The 20,691-nt window shown below is 40.0% G+C and overlaps 1 protein-coding gene across 1 annotated transcript; it reads right to left on the bottom strand.

The window, feature by feature from the left end:
- Positions 1-15,677: 15,677 nt before the first annotated feature.
- LOC118887750 (protein CEBPZOS-like) lies at positions 15,678-15,919 on the bottom strand. The gene is given in 2 exon segments (XM_036838473.1): positions 15,678-15,895; positions 15,898-15,919. Coding segments are annotated over 2 exon segments (240 nt in total).
- Positions 15,920-20,691: the final 4,772 nt, after the last annotated feature.

A 20,691-nucleotide genomic window follows, 5' to 3' on the forward strand; every position in this document is an offset into this window, starting at 1 on the left:
ACAACCAAAAAACAACCCCTCCTCCCCCCAAACCTCAACGTGCTCTAGTTTCATACGTAGAGGCTTCAGTGACAAGCGTCCTCCATACCAGGTCCAACCTTGCGTTTCACTTTATAGTATAGGCAGGCCTCGTTTTATTGCACTTTGCTTTATTGCGTTTTTCACAAATGGAAGGTTTGTGGCAACGTTGTGTGGAGCACGTCTATTGGTGCCATTTTCCCAACAGAATTTGCTCACTTTGTCTCTATGTGTCACATTCTGATGAATCGCCCAATGCTTTAAACGTTTTCATTATTATTATTTCTGTTACGGGGATCTATGATCAGTGATCTTCGATGCTACTATTGTAATTGTTTTGGCATTTTTTAGTAATACTGTATTTTTAAATTCAGGTATGTACATTGTTTTTATAGATATAATGCTATTGCACACTTAATAGACTACAGTGTAGCATAAACGTAACTGTCCGATGCACTGGGAAACCAAAAATGCGTCTGACTCGCTTCATCGCCATATTCACTTTATGTAGCGGTCTGGAACCGAATCCGCAGTATCTTCGAGGTCTGCCTATAAATGGGTTTCCGCCTTGCTCCTGAGACAAAGATCCCCGTAGCTGGAGTCACTGTATTTGAATTTCAATTTTCACAGACTGTCCGGCGCACCGGTTTCTCCAGGACTAAAAGTCCTTCTTTAGTATTGAATCCCACACTTCCTAAAGCGTGCTCATGGGTTACCATACATAAGCCCCTAAATGAAGTCACAGGTGGGCCCGGCGCGCAGTTCCACTTGATAATTATTAACCCGCAGAGGAAGCGGAGTACAAGTGCAACAGCGGTTCTCAAGATGTGCTCTCCAGGGGGCAGCCTCGGCAGCCGATGCTCAAGCCCCAGCCCAGACCTACTGGATGGAGGCTGGGGGGATGGGCTCAGCTTTAACATCCCTCCCGGGGATTCGCAAGCTCCCTGAAGTTTGAGAACATTGTTTAGGGTAAGATTTTGCCTGTGTTTGACCTCTAGCCCTGGGCAAGCACTCTTCTAACCTTTCTGTAGCCTTGGAGAAGTCATCTATAAAGTGGAGATAAAATATACATCTTAGGGTTAGAACAAATGCTTCATGTGGTCCCAGGGACACACTCAGGGCTCAACTGTGTCATCTGCTCCTAGACTCTCCGTTCATTCCCTTGTCCTGCTCTCCCCTCATCACCTCTTATTTAAAAGTGTTAAGGTCAAAACGACTTGCTACCTGTCTTCATAGTCTGCTCATATTTTTTTCTGAGATTGAGTCAGGGAGGGTCTCAGCGGGGTCTCATTTCCAGCCCAGATCCATCTAGGTTTTCCTCCTCCTTACACAGTTAACTCTTCTTAATTCCTAACGTATAATGATGTGTACAGTTGCATTTGACTATACGTATGATTTCATGATTCCTTTATTATTAATCTCATGTTTTTTCATTTGTACTGTATGTTGACTGCAAGGATTTGTTTCTTTTATAAAATCCAACCTAAACTAAGTTGGATTCAAAAGAAGCCATAGAAATACAAAATCTTCTTTTGGTAAAAAAAATCTAAATAAAGGATTTTACAGGAAATCCATAATCAATCTGAGATGATTTATGTTAACCAAAAAATGCAGAGTAATTATGAAAATCCCTATTTTTGCTCGCTTACCTGGTGCCAGCCACTGTTACTTTATTTAAGAATCACAACTATCCTGTGACATAGATATTATTAGTCCCATTTAGGGGGTAAAGAAGCAGAGGCGCAGAGGATTTTAACAACCAGATGAAAGTCTCATAGTCATAAGTGGCAGAGACAGAATTCAATCTCAGGGCTGTCTGGCTCCAAAGACTGTATTCTTTTACTGCCTCTAGAAATATAAGGCTTCATCATAATAGTGAAATTTCACTTAGACCGCCACAATCCACAAAGATGTGGATAAATTGGATGGGAGCCAGAGATAAATCCAGGTGGTGAAAGGAATAGAATGAATGAGTAATGAGAAAAATGAGAAAAAAATCCAAATGTGCTTAGGTTGAGGAAAAAAGTGAAATATGACATAACTGTTTATGGAGCAAAATGGAATTATTGTAATGATTTAAAACAGCATAATCTAGGGAGAGAGAATGAGCTGGTTCTCCGAAAAGAAAATTTCAGGCAAAATCTTTCATAACCACCCCAGAACAATTTTATCTTGAAGAACTTCTGGATTTTAGCAACTTTAGAAAAGAGTGAAAAATTATCACCTGGGGCATTTCAGATAATCCAGACAAATGTGAAATAAAATAATTCTGCCGAGGCAGAGAGAAACCGAATGACCTCTTAGTTCTTGTCAAACTTTAATTTTTATGTTTTATAAATAAAACATTTTTATTTTTAAAAAGTATATGCATTTATTCTTCAAGGCTCTTGGGTCTCCTAGCTAAATAACGCATTTCTAACCTTTAATGTTTCCATTTCCCTTTTAATGGGCTTTGTAAGTAAACAACCCCCAAAATGCATAAAGAAAGCAACAACTAAACTAAGTGTTTTAAGCATAATATTTCAGACTAAAAGGAGGTTTGAATGTTCTTGGTCTAATTAGACTTATTAGATAGTGCATTAATTTAGTACTTTTATTCTGCATATTTAGCCATGAGGGCAGAATTCTACCCAAGTGATTTTTATTTTTTAATTCCCTATTAATTAATACTCCCCCAAAAGGATTTTGAATCTTTTAATTTTACTTTTATTTTTGTGGTAACAAACATCAGTTGTGATAACGTGTTGAAAGTTTCTAGCCAAAGCTGCTAATGGGTTAATTTTCTGAAAGAACCAGACTGTATAAGGGGCTCAGTGTTATTCTTAAAATGCTTAGTATATCCGTTTGTTTCAGGTGTCATATCAGGGACAAATCAATGTGTTAAAAAGTGTCTGATAATACTGTTGAGGGATTAATCTCACAGACTAGATCATCAGCACGATTATCTTCAGCATTCTGTGAGCACACAATTCCATTTTAAGCATAAAAAGCCTTCTAATGCCAAACTATGAGAACCTATGTTTTGAATGATCTGCCACCATTCAATATTTAATCCTGCAATTGAAGTCACTAAAGGGATATAGCAAAGTAAGAAGATGAATGAATCGTGACCTCAAACTTGCAAAAGGACAACCCAAACAATTTATCTTTCTGGCCTGTATGGCATTTTTTTTATCCAATATTCCTATCACTTCTCCTCAGTCTGGGAATTGTCGATTGATCAATGTCGCATTAGCAAATACTTGAAGTGAGAGCTGGGAATTTAGGCAACCCATTGTTTATGCTTTAAGAATATTCTGGTTCAATTTAGTTTATCTGAAGTCTAAAATCAAGGACTCGTAATTAAAAATCAATTTAGTTCTCTAGACTACATTTTTAAGCAACTGCGGAAAGGATGACATAAAATAATCCAGTGTCTATGAAAAACGAAAAAGATAAACGATGAAAACAAAAAACTTAGAACTTCATGCCTCAGAGCTCACACAGAATTCTTTGAAATTATACAGCTCTCAATTGCAATAAAACCGCAGTTCAGTTATTAAGAGGATATATTCCACCCCGATTCATTGGTTAATTGCTTGTCACCACATCACTTTGGCACGCGATCGTATGTTTCGCACAAGTTACGTAGAGTCAACCCGATGCATATAGGTGGTCAGTGCATATTTATATAACTTTTTGCTTCTGTATGCACACATGCTTCAGTTGTGCAAGGACAGTTTTGTTTTTATAGTGAAGCGGAGGGGGCGGTGAGTAGAGACAGGGTAGATAAACGTACTGTTCTCTGCTCCTAATAAAACTCCCTGTAATAGAAAAACATTCTCAGATTTCTTCCCCAGAGAAACAAATATAAACTAGGCAGCAAAAGAAACCAGTGAGCTGCTCTGTAAGAAGTTACAGGCCAAGCGTGGCCCTTGCACAGAACTTAAATGCACTGGTGACCTTCCTGAGTAACTACCCTGTAGGTCTTCAAATAGCCCAAGGGTGGTGTTTGTTTTCTTCTATTAACTAAATTTTGTTTTGAATCACCATGTGCTACCTACAAGTGATCCTTCCCTGGGATTACAACTATAAAATTGTAATTATTCTCTGCCCAAGCATGTGGTTTCTGGTCAGTGAATAAGAACTCTAAATGACTTTGTGTCATAATATCAAGCTGGTCACATTTCAGTTGGTATCTATTAAAGCCAATGGTTTTGAGATACGGAAGGGAAACCGTTAACGCATATTACAGGTATCATTATTATTATGAACATGCCAGTGATACTCTGTGATAAAGTGCCATTGACTTCCTGCCAGCTCTCATGGATTGGTGACATTTTGTTAACCAGTCTACTAAAAAAATCTATAACGGGATATTAGATGGTATTTAAAAATAATATCAAGCAAGGGATCAAGTGAAAGGAATCTTGTATCTTAAAAGATAACTGCAAAGTCCATTAGCTATGTTTGTCAACGTCTACTCTGTGTAATTTAATTATTGTGTTTATTATGAAATTCTAAGATAAAAAGTATCTTCTGGGCAGCATGCGTGTTAAATAAATTAGACCTGTGCAATGATCATTTCTATATTTTGATTATATAGTATTTGCATACATTCCTAACCACCTCATTTCTGTATGTTATTATTTTCCTGCTTTTCATTTTGCTTTTATGTTTGTCTAAAGATGCCTATGTTTATGGCTTGTGAATAGAGTCGGGACCATTCATAGCATTTTGCTTTTTTGTTTTTAAAATAGTCTCCATCCATCAAGTTTTTATGGAAGCAATACAACTCTCTTAGATGACAGGAAATATTGAAGTAAACACTCTCTTTCCTAATGACTTGTCAACAAGTGCAGGGAAATAAGCAGGAAGAGAATTCAGGGGTAAAGGTTTAAGTAAACTAATGTGTCGCTTAAAAGGACATTTTCTGTTAGTTATTTTTAATGATGTGCTGTGTAGAGATGGCGATGGAAATGGCTCTCATTAAGAGGAAACACTCTGATGGTATCTTTTATCCCACTAAGACAAACTGCCATTTATTATTCTTTACTGTCTCTTTCCCCACTGGATCTTTAACTTCAGTCTACACAGACACTCACAAATCTCACCAATCCTTAAAATAAATGTCTACCCATATTCAGTTCCTCTCCTTTCGATTTTGCACCCCAGATAGCTCTTCTCATTCACTATTAAACTTCATTTAAAAATAGCCAGGACAGCTTCTTCTGGTTTCTCACTGCTTCCTCACTTATCTCCTGTGTTTGGAAGAACCACTTCCTCGAGAAATTAATGTCTCTCGTAATTTGTGTAACAATGTACTCTCTTCAGTCTGTCCCTTTTCTCTACTGTTCCTCACCTGTGTCCTTTTCTACTTCCACCCTCACCTCCAAAGGTAGGTCTCCCTCTAGACTTGGCGGCCTTCCCCTCCGTCTCCTTCTCCCGGCTCTCAGTACTCTCCGCAGAGCGGTAACTCATGGCACCATGGGGTCATCTGTCTCCCCAAGTCTGCACTTCCAATCCCCATCTCTCTCTTGAGCACCAGCTCTGCTTTTCCAAAAAATGCTGGTGATGGATCAGTGGCTGGACCATGTAGGCAAACACATATTTCAAGTGACATGTAATTAAATCTATGAAAGTTACATTGGGGTGTGAGCTTACCATTTATTTCACCTTGCGGAAATGATCTCAAGTTGGGTGGTAAAGTGAAAGATGGTGAGTGAATCAACATTTACTGTCTCACAGTTAAAGCTGTTCCACAGATTTCAGTTTTTCCCTCTCCCCAGTGATACCAGACGTGTTAATGCCTCTTTTTAATTACCTCAACTCTGTATGGTAGAGCAGGTGGCTATAAGGACAACAGAGAGCAGCCTTGAGGAAGACTGACCCTTAACTATTTAAACCCCATAGCCCTCACACGGAACATGCGAATTTTTAGAAACTTGAGCCAAAAGGACAAAATAGATAAAATAGCCATTCAGCTTGGTTTATCAGTAACTTGAGAATACTTGTGGCTGAATTATGAGTGAAATGAACGAAAAAGCAGGGAAAACGCTAGTCAGGTCCTAGTCTCCGAGCATCTCTTTCAAAATGAAGGAACAAAACATTTAAGCAATTTGTTCAACTTATGCCTGAAATTGCTTTAAATTGAATATTATGCCATATATCCCCATTGTATCTCAAAAGTTAGTTTGGGATCCATTTTGTAGAGGAAGAAGCCAATTATAAAAAGGATAAGTTCAGAAACATAGAGGAAATTTCTACTGCCTTAGCCAATAAACATTTATGAAGTGCCAACTGTATGCAGGGTGGTGCCAATTATTTCTTTAATGTAGAGAGTTTCCTATTCATTTATCCCTGTCATTTATAAACAGAGTAAACAGAGAATACAGTACACTGAAATTGACCTTTGAATAAAAGATGCTACAAGCTAAATAATCATTAAACGCCATTAAATTTATTGAATCTGCTCAGTTACTGAAAATGAATGTTGCCTTTTAGTTGTGCACTGGTCTGGGTAGTGAGGCAACACGGGTGCACCATCATTTCTAACAGCTCTGCAGCCACGTTATTACGATGCAAGCCTCCTAAGAGCAGAGGCCCGTGTCTTATGTGACCGTGTCTATTCAGGGCCTGACAGTGGGCACTCAACAATTATTTGATGAGGAAAATATGTAAGTGGAGCGAGTCCTATTGGAATCGTTAGGACATCTGGGTTTGATTTTAACCTCTGAGATTTAATAGATGTGCAACCTTGTACAAGTTAATTAACTTCTCTAAGACTCGGTTCCTATCTATAGAAGAAGACTCCTCCTTCTTACTCATGGGCATGGCCATAGCTTCAAGGGATGGTGAAATAATATATGAAAATCTCTGAAAATGGAAGAACAACTCACAGAGGCAGATATGATTTTTATTATTAGTCTAACATGAAAGTCTCTAAAAGTCATTTATTTTTTAGGCTAAAATAAGTTTCACAACATTTCGAAAACATTAAAGAATAACATGCAATTAGGAAAGGGACAAGAAACACGGCAAAGATGGATTAGGGCACAGAACGAACAGCTATTCTCTTAAATTTTATTAAATGAATAAGCAGGACCTTGTGCTGGGCCGGACGGGAATTACCAGGATAATACGGCAACGGACATCATGGCATTCCGACCCAATACTGGACAAAAGCTAACAGTCCTCATACAAAGTAGCATTTGTAAGTGTCATAAACAAGTTAAGAAGGCCAAAGTGATAGCCATTTTGAAGCGGATCAATAAAAGCCTTCTGGTAACAAAGTCACTTTTGAGATCATCTATAAACATGGAAAACTACTCAATATTCCGTAATAACCTATATGGGAAAAGAATCTGAAAAAGAATGGATACATGTATATGTGTAACTGCATCACTTAGCTGTACACCTGAAACTAACACAACATTGTAAATCAACTAGACTCCAATATAAAATAAAAATTAAAAAAAAAAAACATGGCCGAGATTTTTGAAGGGGAGAGGCGTGGGGACGGAAGTGTGCTTCAGGCTGAAGGGATCACATAAGGAGAGGCACAGAGCTGAGACAGCGTAATTTCACTGGAGCACACAGACAATTTAGGAAGGTCCCAAAACACGCTACAAACACGTTCTACCGTCATTACATTGCTAACTCTTGCACATCAGGGCACATTACCAGCAACCTCAAAACTGACACGGCAGTCCCACTCTACAAAGCTGATCATTTTCTGCTGCTTTCCAACCAGGTAAATCAACCAGGGCCCTCTGAGGAGTCCTCGGCAACAACAACAATAACAAAGAGGCCCCGGCTCTCTTCGAGAACGGGCTTCTGCGAAGATCTTCGTGTTTATAACGTTCTGTGACCCAACTCAGCATCACACAGATAAAGCTCAGAGGAAATGTAGCAGTTAATGAATTATTAAGCTGCTTTCCTTTAAAGACATCAGGACTGGGCAGTACAAAGACTTGCCAGGGTCTGTCAAATGCAAACGGATCTGTAAATCTCAAAAAGAAGAATTATCTGAGCTAAGGAACAGCTGGCCCCACAGATCCCATAGCCCACCTGGGATCCCCCTACTGCGGCCTGTCATTCTTAAAGAGTTTAATGCTAATACAGTCAATGAAACATAAAACCAGACTGAGGGAGGTGGGCTCTGGGCACCCTCAAAGGAATGCTCTTATGCTTCATAAAATGACCTTTAAAGAGTCATCTACTAAATCGTAGCTTTGAAACCGCAGCATTATGCTTGCCCAGAAATAATAACTGATGTTGGTGCCTTGTTTACAGGACGATGCACAGTTACACAGATTTCTGCTCTGTCATATTCTTTGTTAAATAGTTGCAGTTCAGATTTCTTTGCTTGTGTCACATCCACCGAGCTAAAATCACTAATTCTTAAAATTGTTACAGGTCATTTTTTTCCCCGATAGGTAAAATGGCTTCACAATTACTTTAGCTCCATTTTGAAGTCTAATTTCTCTGGCCTGGGCATAGTTCCTTCACCTCTTTATTTCCTCTGTGAAACCCCATTTGGCTCACTTGGCAGAAATGGCTACAACAGCGGTCTGGTTTTGATAAGTTGTTTGAACGTGTAATTTCTGAGCAGAGTCGGTGGGGCAGGGGGGAAGGCCAGCTGGTTGGGGGGGGTCAGATGAGTCGAAACACAAAACCAGTACTTTCATCTATGCTTCCCTCTCTTCCCGACACAGGCAGCTACACTTACAGTCAAGATGAAAAGTTGGAAAACATCCCAGTTTCATTTAAATGGGAACAGAGATTTGACATGTTAATGATGTGGGATGTATCTTCCTTTTTTCCTCCTCTATGACTTCAGACATTTCTGTAGGGACCTTACCGTATAACTGATGTTTAAAATTGCAGCTGTGAAAGGGACCAGATTTAAGAACACTGACTAGGGACAGCAGCGTTAAAGAAGGTCTTCAAGCCACCTCTACCTACGGCGTCATCTTCACGTGTCTCCGTGCTGGTTGTCAGTCTGCTCTCGTTGCAGGGTCAGCTCCTTTAGGTCACTGATTCCTAACCCTTTCAAAGTGGTTCTTGGGTTCGTGATACAGATAAATGTTTCCGAGAAACTGGGGTAGCTAGAGAGTTTCACATTCAATTTCATTTATGAACTAAACTTTAGATTCAAAAGTGTGATAAGACAACAAAGTAGTAGCAAATTTCCGGATGTTCCATGAAGTTAATTTTCTACCAGATGTCCCAGAAAACAATTAAATATAAAACAAGAAGTGTGTGGCTCAGTTAGTAGGAGGGGTGTAGATTCTGTAGATGCTTGGAAGTCAGGAAGAATAGTTTACATTTACAGTGTGAGAGGATGAGGAATCGGTAAAAGGTGCCGCGTAACCTCCTGCAAAGGATCTAAATGCTTAAGCCTCAAACCTTTACCTATCAAACATGGTTAATACTCAAACACATTTTGTAAGATTGTTTTGAAGATTAAATGAGATAATATATGAAAAGATTTAACACAGCTTAGTGCATAGAACTGCTCAATAAATATTTAGTGCATTATTATTATTATCATCATCACCAGAAGTTTGTTTTTCAGGAAAATAACATAAAAGAAACAGGTTTCAGGAAGCTTGCTTTAGCCATGGCAGAGGGTGGAGCGGGAAGATTGATGAGTTAGGGAGAGCAGGTAGGAAGTGGTTCCTGGATTCCAGAGAAGCGGTGATGGATCTCTGATCTAGGGTGGGAACAACTGGAATGCAGAAGAGACAGCCTTGGAGAAAATAAAAGCAACCCAAGATATCCAGATGGTTGAAAATACCATAATTCCCAAGAGTTAATAAACTCTTCATAATTTGCGAAAGCCCATTCTCCATTTGAGGGAACAGATGTATGTTTACATATTTACTTAACCATATGGAGGAAAGCAATCCCAAAGCAAGACTGAATTATTTTCTTTAATTTCCAATTATTATCCCTTAGAATTTAAGAATTCTGTTTTGTGTATCATTCTTTCTCTTCAAAGCACAAACACTTTCAAAAATATATAAGGTTAAAATCCTATCCCTTCTGGGTCAACAGTACCCAAAGTTTCTTGTGAGGTTCTCTTTTGTGAGAACTCATTCTTGGGATAAGTTATTGACTCTTCACAATTTTTAGGGTTCCTAATCATACTGTGTTATGTTTGCTAAAATTTTTTAAGCCAAAGCCACAAAGATCTCCTGTGATTTCTGATTGATTGCACGATTGATTTTCTCCAAACAGTAACTCACTGTGTGTTCAGTATTCACCTTCTCTTTCTTACATTCTAAGTCATTAAACAGTGAGATTTTGCCTCTTACGACATAACATGACGTTAATTTATAATATCCTTGGTAGAATTTTCATCTTTTTAAGGTAAACATTACTTTTCCTAGGTACAGGATCAAAGGTGACACAATTTTTCAAATGCAGTTTAGATGTCAGTTTAGTTACTTTATAAAAATGCCATTGAAAAAAATGATAATATGAATGATAATTTATTCTTTCAAGAGAAAAAAACTGTATCTCATGAAATAATTAAGATACATACACCTGTCATCTACTAACCATTTTAAGAAACTCTCAATTTATATCAGCTATTTGTTGAAATAATTTATCTTGGAGGCAAAGAAAAGGATAAACAGACAACTTCCTAAAAATTTCAATTTTATTTTTTACATTTCACTCCCCATTCATTTTATTTTTATTTGTTTAAAAAATAACTTTTAGCAGAAGCTCCTACAAAGTATCAAGTATTGTAATGAAATTTTGTTGAACACGGTAATGGTAACCTGTTATAAGATACACAATGAAGCTTCCGTTGGCCAGATTTACCTTAAAAGAGCCCTAGCTTTTCCATACAGATTCCCAGCTCAGCCTTCTCCTGATTTAATGTTTGGATGAAGTCTGAATTTCACCCTGACAAGCAGGAGGTTCCTTTCTGGGATGCATGAGGACGCCTTCGTGCTAAATCCTTTAATATACGGGAAAATGAGTCAAAAGCTGGAGGACAGTTTGCTAACACGTCCCAGGAAGCTCTGGTTTGGGTGGGGGGCGGATGGATGTGGAGCTGCCGACCTATCTTTTAAATTCCCTTGCACGGAAGCCAGGAGAGTGCTAACTATTTTCAATAGAAAATCCGTACAACTGTTTCGGGGGAGATGGTGCTTATTATTCAGTTTTGAGACTCAACATTAGTCTTCAGCACCTGTAGCCAAACGAAGCCGTGGGTGGAAAAGAAATGTGGAATGCAGGCAAAAGGGAATAAAGGGAAACAAGAAAAGAGTCATGAAAAGACTGAAAAAAAGGAAGCGTAATTAGAGGAAGGAGCAAGCAGGAAATGGGGGAGACAAGGGAAGGCTGCAGTGTGAAGGTTCAAGCTGCCAGAAGAGAAGAGTTGTATATTTGGAGAACAGTGAATGTCCACTCTGCCAGCAAAGCAAACACTAATATTTCAATATTGGTGGTGTTTTTAAAAGCCAGTGGAAAGGAGCTAAAACAGCCCATTCATCCTACTTATTTTCTAGCTTGTTCAAGGGCAACTTCAGTACAAATTGCACTATGGGGGGGTGGCAATAAATATACCAAATGCATTTCTTTTTTTTTTTTTTTTTTAGAGGAGAAACTTTATTTCTTTTTTATTTTACTTTTTTAATTTTTAAAATTTTTTGGCCATGCCACACGGCATGTGGGACCCTCGTTCCCTGACCAGGGATGGCACCTGTGCCCCCTGCAGTGGAAGCGTGGAGTCCTAACCACTGGACCAGCAGGGAAGTCCCATCAAATGCATTTCTTTGTTTACACTCTTCATTTGTAAACACGCATAACCAGAAACTTCTTCAGCAACGCCTACCTGCATTTACTCTGCAGTCTTCTCTCCAAGTCCTGGTACTAAATGAAGAACAGTTGATACTTTCAAGAAAAAAAAAATTGAACGGCACAAGATGTTTTGAAAGAAAAATTAGCCAATTTTTCTGAGTATAAACACGTGAACTCCCTTCCCTTGTAATTTTGCCTCTGAATAAAATATCACATGTGAGTCATATGTATTTCTTCATTTGATAAAATCTACTTCACAGGGTGAGTGTGAAAGATGTGAGCATCCTTAAGGAGCCATCTTCCAAGGTTCTTCTCAAATCCCAGGGTCCGTCTTGAGTGAAACCTTCAGGCCAGATTTCCCAGCCCAACGTGGATGGCGGAAGGGAGAACGCAAAGATGACCCTCTGTCTGATGGTGGGCAAGCTGGAGCGAGTTCAAATGCACACAACGTCTGTCCATGGAAACAGTCCTGCCACCAGTAGAGCCATAATTACCTGAATTTTATATACAAAGTTTTTGGACAAAACTGTTGCTTGTCACACTGACAAACACTCTCTCCTTGACCAAATGATTTTTTTTAAACCTAACTTCCTCTTTTATTTATCAAATTTTATTTTATTTAGATATACTTGACGTATAGCATTATATTCATTTCAGGCGTACAACATAATGATTTGATATTTGTATATGTTGCAAAATGACCACCACAGTAAGTCTAGTTAACGTCCATCACTAGATATAGTTAGAAAAAATTTTTTTCCTGTGAAGAAGACTTTTAAGATCTGCTCTCTCGGCAACTTTCAAATACACAGTACAGCGTAATCACGCTCTTCTGAGCCCTCCGCCCCGCCTTGTAGAGCCCGCACAGCCCGGTTTTAGCAAGACTCCTGCCACGTCAGTTGAGAGAGAACCCCTCACCCCCCACAACTGAATACATTCTCATCCCCACCTTTGCTATATAAGACCTTGGCCTGCCTTCACCAAGAGCCTTGCTAAGCCAGTTTAACAAGAACTCCCCTACGCCTGATATCTCCTCATAGCATGTTCCGTCCACCGACCCCCTAACCCACTCCTTGGTGATAAATCCCTAATTGTTCTTGTATTCAGAGCTGAACCCAAATATAACACTGAGATCATCTGACACCTCAACTGGTACCATTACAACAAGTGTCCGAATCAGTTTTTCTTTAACAGTATCAGTTGTATGCGGTCCCAGGCCATGGACTCCGGATAAGGAACTGGAACGGTGAGAAGCGTACAAGGGTGACAGGCATGGTAGAGGGCTTGGCCTGAACATCAGGGGTCGAGATGCCGTCTGGATCTGACATCAGGTGACCTGAACACCATGAGGTCACAAGCCAGAAGTGTGATCAAGACAACGGGTTGGTGAAAAGAGGTTTTTAAAGATCAGATGAATTCAGGGCTTATGGCTTCACCCTCTGCCTGCCTGCCGTTTCGTGCTCAGAGCTGATCTGGCTGAAGGATCAGGTCAGTATCCTGGCTCACGGGGGTCTGGAATAGGAGCGGCAGACTTAGCGCCAAAGATCTGAAACCTAAGAAGGAAACGGCATCGGGCGTGAGCACCCTGATGATGAGTTTGGAAAATGAACATATTACGAGAGGAAGAAAGTGGCTCTGAATACTTCTTGTGTAAGTCCTTCACCTCCACTGTGAATGAGAGAGGGGCTGAGCTTGACTGGGAACGATGTTGCTCAGCCGAGCTATTCTGAACGTGAGATATGCATCAAAACGACTGGGTGTAATCTGAAAACATCCAAGAACATGAAGTAGTGAAAAAATACCAGACAATCCAAGTCAATTCAATTAATCAGCCAGCTAGCTGAATGTGATTAAGACCAAGAAAAATGACTAGTGCACAGTTTCTTTGAGAATCATCTCCTTTTTTCTTCTTATAAACTGATGAGGAAAATGGTCTAAGCAAATAAGAACCAATTCGGATTTCATTCTCTACCTACTTGCATCTAAATATGATCTTATCTTTAGCAACAAAATTCTTCCGCGCTCTTAAGTGACTATAGACAGTCAATTAAATCCACATTTTAACTAATCATCATACAATTCCCTCTTCAATAAATTGTATCAGAGCATTATCCCAGGAGGTTTCTCTGCCATTCCTATTCCAAAAGCAAAATGCATATTCTAATTATAATCTTGCAAGGTCAAAAATATTTACTCAACACCTTTACTTTGCAGCAAAATATGAACAAACTCTGAGTAAGAGTCCTTCTTTGCTTTGGATAAATAACACTCAGCTCTTCGTTAAGAAAACAATAACCACAGAATCTTTCATGGAGTTTTCTATCTCTATTCAAACCTCCAGTCCTAAAAAAGAAGTCAACTGTTCTTATTCTTCCCCCATATCATTACTTTTCCTTTATGGTTACAGATCTTTATTCATCCCAGGAACTAACCCAGCCTGGGGCCCCGAGTCTTTTGTCCACACCCCCATGGTCCCTCATCCTAACACATCGACACAGATGTAACTGGAGTGGCCAGGAAACCAGGAAGACACACTAGGGATCAATTTATCTTTGGCAAGGGAATTGACTAATAGGTTTTTTCCTGTCTCTAATTTCTGTGAGTTCCCTTTGTCAGGGGGATTCTCAGACCAATTCTTTCCTAGCTGTCAAGGGCACCTGCTCTCAAGCCTGGGTTCAGCACCGGTCAGGCCCTCGTACAGCTGTCCGATCTCATCCCTGGTCGGAGCACACACGTCCCTCCGGGACCGCGCCAGTGGAAAGGCTCCAGCGCAAGGAGGCTGCTGGTTCACGGGGGTCCTTGGCCGAGAGCACAGAGGCAGTGAGGGCAGCTACCATCCCACAAACTCGTCCACGTCCCCCAGGCGCTGGGGGCGCAACAAGAGGAGGCTTGACGTGAGGTCAGGAAGGCAGAGGGGACACGCGGCAGAGACCTTCAATAACATTTTCCTAAATTATTCCGGGATGTCAGCCAAAACCTGGGCTAACCTCAGTTGCGTCACTGGTAAACGAATCGCCCGCCTGCTGAAACGGTAAAGCAAGATGTGGCCTTGGTTAAATTTCGGGAAATTGGTGAGTTGTGTGAACTGCATAAACACTCACAGTTGGGAGACATTTGAAATAATAATGTTGAATGTTTTTCCATCTCTGAGTTTATTTTTTATATTGAGTTCATGTTTGTCTTGAGATTATCAAAACTGACCCGTACCATCAACAGCATATGTATATGCAACGCACAAGCATAACCGATCCACAGCAGAACATGGCATTTATCCTACATTGTGTGTGAGTTCAGTCCAAAGCCACACACATTCACTGCATGCTTCCTTAACGCCAGGCGCCACACTGGGGATGGCGCTGGGGATGTGACAGGAAGCAAAGCGGTCGTGGTACCTGCTCTCATGGAGTTTCTGGTCGAACATGGTGATTCGTTTCTACAGTCCGTCCTTTAACGTTTCCTTTGCTTTCACTCTAGTTGAACCTTAATTAGCTCTTGCAGGAGTTCCTGCACTAGCCCTTTTTCTGAAGTAGTGAACAGTCATTGAGTACTGATTGCAGGCCAAGCGCCCTGGTAACACGCTACACAGATCATCTAATTTACTCTGTTCAACAGCCTTGTGAAGTAGGTGCTATTATTATTATTATTTGAGAACCACTTGAGTAGTATAAACATAACTCCATTTATAATATAAACAAACTTTCCATCAATTTCTTCACATTTAGCCCAAAGAATAAAACCTCTAACTGAATTAGAATTTACATTTGACCTTAAATATTCTAAAATCCATCCATGTCCACTATGGAATTTTAATCTTGCCTGCTACTGTGAAATAGAGCAAACCTTGATCAATGGTCAAATTTCTAATTTTTGCTGTTCAGCCATTTTTCTTGATTTTGCTCTCTGATCCTGTACATTCCAGAGTGTTCAGTGGATTTGTAATAAACTTCCAAGATGAAGGGAAATTTCTTGCTCATTGTTTGCCTAAAATCTTGGCTTGTGTTCATCTTTTTAAACAAAAAATATGCTCCAAAAATGCCCACAAGTTCAGCTACTAAAACTCCTTTAAAGATTTTCTTGCCAGTGGTTCCAGATCGTGGGCCATCACATCTGAAGCAAGGTCCTAGAGCAACACCCCACCGTGTGTGGCAGACGGAAGGCAGGACATGGCAGCAACCTTCACTGCTATGATTAACCCCACTTCCACATGAGGAAATGGAGACACCAAGAGATGAAGAAAACTGTCTGAGGCCACAGAACTAGTTAGTGGTGTAATCTGAACATGGGCTCAGGCAGTCTGACTCCAGAGCCAGACTCTAGACTCTAGATATAGGTATAGGTGTGTGTGTGTGTGTGTGTGTGTATAATTAATTTTTAAAATTTATTTTATTTTTTAAAAATTTATTTTATTAAAGTCTAGTTGATTTACAATGTTGTATTACTTTCTACTATACAGCCAAGTGATTCAGTTTTATACACACACACACATATATACACATTCTTTTTCATATTCTTTTCCATTATAGTATATGTTTTTAAAACATACCTCTGGTCATGTTATTCTCCTCAGATACCTCCCCTGACTCTTTGCTAATTATTGAATTATATGCAAAGGTCCCAGACTAGAGTGAAAAGCCCCATTCAGACTTTTTTCAACCGACCTTTGCAATTTCCTGGCCACCCACTACGGGTGGCACATGCTCAGCGGACTTGGACTATTCACTTCCCCCGCAAAGAGCCTGCTTCCCCCTGCCCCAGTTCTGCCCCATTTTCATGCTCTTCCCTTTTCTGAATTGCCCTTCTAGCCTCTAGACATGTGGCACCTCCTCCCTTGGACTTTTTAAAATAAAAGCCCAAACAGATGCTATTTCTTCTTGCTTAGAATCACCACATGCTTTATGGGTGCCACGTTACACACGTACCTTCTGCCACGTTCTCAGTTATTGTCGAGTCTCGGGGGAAATAGTGTGTTGGAACGTGGAGCTGGGCTCTCATATCAGGTTGGCCCGAGATTGATTCCAGCTCCTGGAATTTTTAGCTCTGGGATCTTAGGCAAGTTGGATCACATCTCTCCCTGCTCACAACCCTCTTACGGCTTCCCACTGCAATTTGGGGTGGGTGAAAGACTTTTGGACCCCGACATAATTTTTTACAAATACACATTCCTTTAAAATCCAAGCAAGCATTCCTGGCCAACCTTATTTCATAAGTCACACCAGTCTTGACCACGAAGCTACCCTTCCGCATCCTGAGTTCAGTTTCTCAAATGCTCCAGCAAGCATTCCTCAAGCCTCCACAGTGCTTTCCGTCCGCCTGTAGCCTCTCCCCCTGTCTCCTCTGACTTGCTCATTCTGATTCTCGGAGTCTCAGCTTTAAAGTCGTCACATTTTCAGAGAAGACCTCCTTGACCATCTGATCCAGAGGCTTCCCTCCCTCCTCCACCCTGAAACGCCCCCCTCACTGAAGCCAGTTCTTTTCCTTAGATGTGGAGTGATCTCACTTGTGTGGTTTGCTTGTGGAAGGTCTGATTTTCCCACTAGACTTATAAGCTCCCGCGAGGACAGGGTGTATCTGTTTGGTTCATCACACTGGCACAGGGAGATGCTCAAGGCAGACAAATAGAGAGAGAAATCTCTCTGTACCTCAGTCCCCTCATTTATAAGACAGGAGTAACAATAACCCACCCTCACTGCTTGAAGAAGCTGAGCACAGAGTCTGCAAGGTGAAGCTGACTGGTGACTGGGAGCAGCGCGACTTACACTTCCGACCTGCAATCCCATCAAGCAAGCTAGCTGCCTTCTTTCTGTATCCTCCCCACAACTGAGCACGGGGCTTTGGGCTTCGTGGGCACCCATCACTGTCTGCTTTAACTGAATTCAGCTATGCCATCTGAAACCATAACTTTTCACTTTTGCCAAATATGCTTGACTTGACTCCCATACAGAGATGTGCTTCTCCATGATCATGTGATAAAACATCCCCTCAAGCTTTGCCGTTGTGATCAAATTAGGTTAGTACATACGTAGGCGTGTGCAATACTATCCTGGCATCACCAGGCTCTCTTGGTTTCACACACTGAAGATTCCTCCTTAGGAAATTTTCTTCTGAATTAAAATTTTTAAATCATATATATCATCATATATTTATGTGATTTGCTTTATATACATATTGTATCACAGACAAGCAAACACTGAAAATGTTCGGAATAAAAATCGCCTGTGCTCAGAAATCTCTTGCATTCCTATACACTAATGATGAAAAATCTGAAAGTGAAATTAAGAAAACACTCCCATTTACCACTGCAACAAAAAGAATAAAATATCTAGGAATAAACCTACCTAAGGAGACAAAAGACCTGTATGCAGAAAACTATAAGACACTGATGAAAGAAATTAAAGACAATACAAACAGATGGAGAGATATACCATGTTCTGGGATTGGAAGAATCAACATTGTGAAAATGACTCTACTATCCAAAGCAATCTACAGATTCAGTGCAATCCTGATCAAACTACCACTTACATTTTTCACAGAACTAGAACAAAAAATTTCACTATTTGTATGGAAACACAAAAGACCCAAATTGCCAAAGCAATATTGAGGAAGAAAAACGGAGCTGGAGGAATCAGGCTCCCTGACTTCAGACTACACCACAAAGCTACAGTAATCAAGACAGTATGGTACTAGCACAGAAACAGAAATATAGTTAAATGGAACAGGATAGAAGGCCCAGAGATAAACCCACACACATATGGTCACCTTATCTTTGATAAAGGAGGCAAGAATATACAGTGGAGAAAAGACAGCCTCTTCAATAAATGGTGCTCAGAAAACTGGACAGCTACATGTAAAAGAATGAAATTAGAGCACTCCCTAACACTATACACAAAAATAAACTCAAAATGGATTAAAGACCTAAATGTAAGTCCAGACACCATCAAACTCTTAGAGGAAAACATAGGCAGAACACTCTATGACATAAATCACAGCAAGATCCTTTTTGACCCACCTCCTAGAGAAATGGAAATACAAACAAAAATAAACAAATGGGACCTAATGAAACTTAAAAGCTTTTGCCCAGCAAAGGAAACCATAAACAAGACGAAAAGACAACCCTCAGAATGGGAGAAAATATTTGCAAATGAAGCAACTGACAAAGGATTAATCTCCAAAACTTACAAGCAGCTCATGCAGCTCAATATCAAAAAAACAAACAACCCAATACAAAAATGGGCAGGAGATCTAAATAGCCATTTCTCCAAAGAAGATATACAGATTGCCAACAGACACATGAAAGAATGCTCAACATCATTAATCATTAGAGAAATGCAAATCAAAACTACAATGAGATATCATCTCACACCAGTCAGAATGGCCACCATCAAAAAACCTACAAACAATAAATTCTGGAGAGAGTGTGGAGAAAAGGGAACCCTCTTGCACTGTTGGTGGGAATGTATATTGATACAGCCACTATGGAGAACAGTATGGACGTTCCTTAAAAAACTAAAAATAGAACTACCATACGACCCAGCAATCCCACTACTGGGCATATACCCTGAGAAAACCATAGTTCAAAAAGAGTCATGTATCAAAATGTTCATTACAGCTCTATTTACAATAGCCAGGACATGGAAGCAACCAAAGTGTCCATCGACAGATGAATGGATAAAGAAGATGTGGCACATATATACAATGGAATATTACTCAGCCATAAAAAGGAACAAAACTGAGTTATTTGTAGTGAGGTGGATGGACCTAGAAACTGTCATACTGAGTGAAGTAAGTCAGAAAGAGAAAAACAAATACCGTATGCTAACACATATATATGGAATCTAAAAAAAAAAAAAAAATGGTCATGAAGAACCTAGGGGCAAGATGGGAATAAAGATGCATACCTACTAGAGAATGGACTTGAGGACACGGGGATGGGGAAGGGTAAGCTGGGACGAAGTGAGAGAGTGGCATGGACATATATACACTACCAAACATAAAATAGATAGCTAGTGGGAAGCAGCCGCATAGCACAGGGAGATCAGCTCGGGGCTTTGTGACCACTTAGAGGGGTGGGATAGGGAGGGTGGGAGGGAGGGAGATGCAAGAGGGAAGAGATATGGGAACATATATATATGTATAACTGATTCACTTTGTTATAAAGCAGAAACTAACACACCATTGTAAAGCGATTATACTGCAATAAAGATGCTAAAAAAATTAAAATTAAAATTAAAAAGCGACTGTGCTCATATCCACATTCAAAATTTAACTGTTGAACAACGTCTAATTGTCGAACAAAGAGAGTTTGAGAGTTTTTGCAAAGTAGGTCAAGTGTAGGATTTCTAATGGGAAATAGGAGAGGTACTAAACTAAAAATGTGTTATAGGTTGGGTGACCATTTAATTTAATGACCAAACCAAGACATCTGTAAGAGTGAAAGGAGCCAGTATTGATTATATTAGAACAACAGAGAAAACTGAACTGTCCCAGGGACGCTATCCTGTGTTCTGGATTTTGGAAAAAACGCAGTTCTAATCATACGGCACTAGCAACAATAAAGGTTTTCCCTTTTTCCCGCCAATCCAGCTGTGTCTAGCATTTTCAACTGTTATTGTCTTTAGCTTTGATAATATATTAGGATATCCTTCAGCATAATATAATATCGCCACAATACCTGATTTTCCCCAGATGAGGTTCACAGAAAACAAAAAAAATAACTGACCAAAAAACAAGCTGAACGCAGGGAAGGAGAGGGTCTGATGCCCACCTCTCCAGGGTTGGCACCCTGACCAGCTCAGCTCCACCACGCTGTTGTTCCAGCGCTTTATCACCAACTCAACTAATCTGAGCTCACGTCTGAATTTGTACTTTCAAATCGTT

Source organism: Balaenoptera musculus, chromosome 21 (assembly GCF_009873245.2).
Source record: "Balaenoptera musculus isolate JJ_BM4_2016_0621 chromosome 21, mBalMus1.pri.v3, whole genome shotgun sequence".
NCBI classification, from domain to species: domain Eukaryota; kingdom Metazoa; phylum Chordata; class Mammalia; order Artiodactyla; family Balaenopteridae; genus Balaenoptera; species Balaenoptera musculus.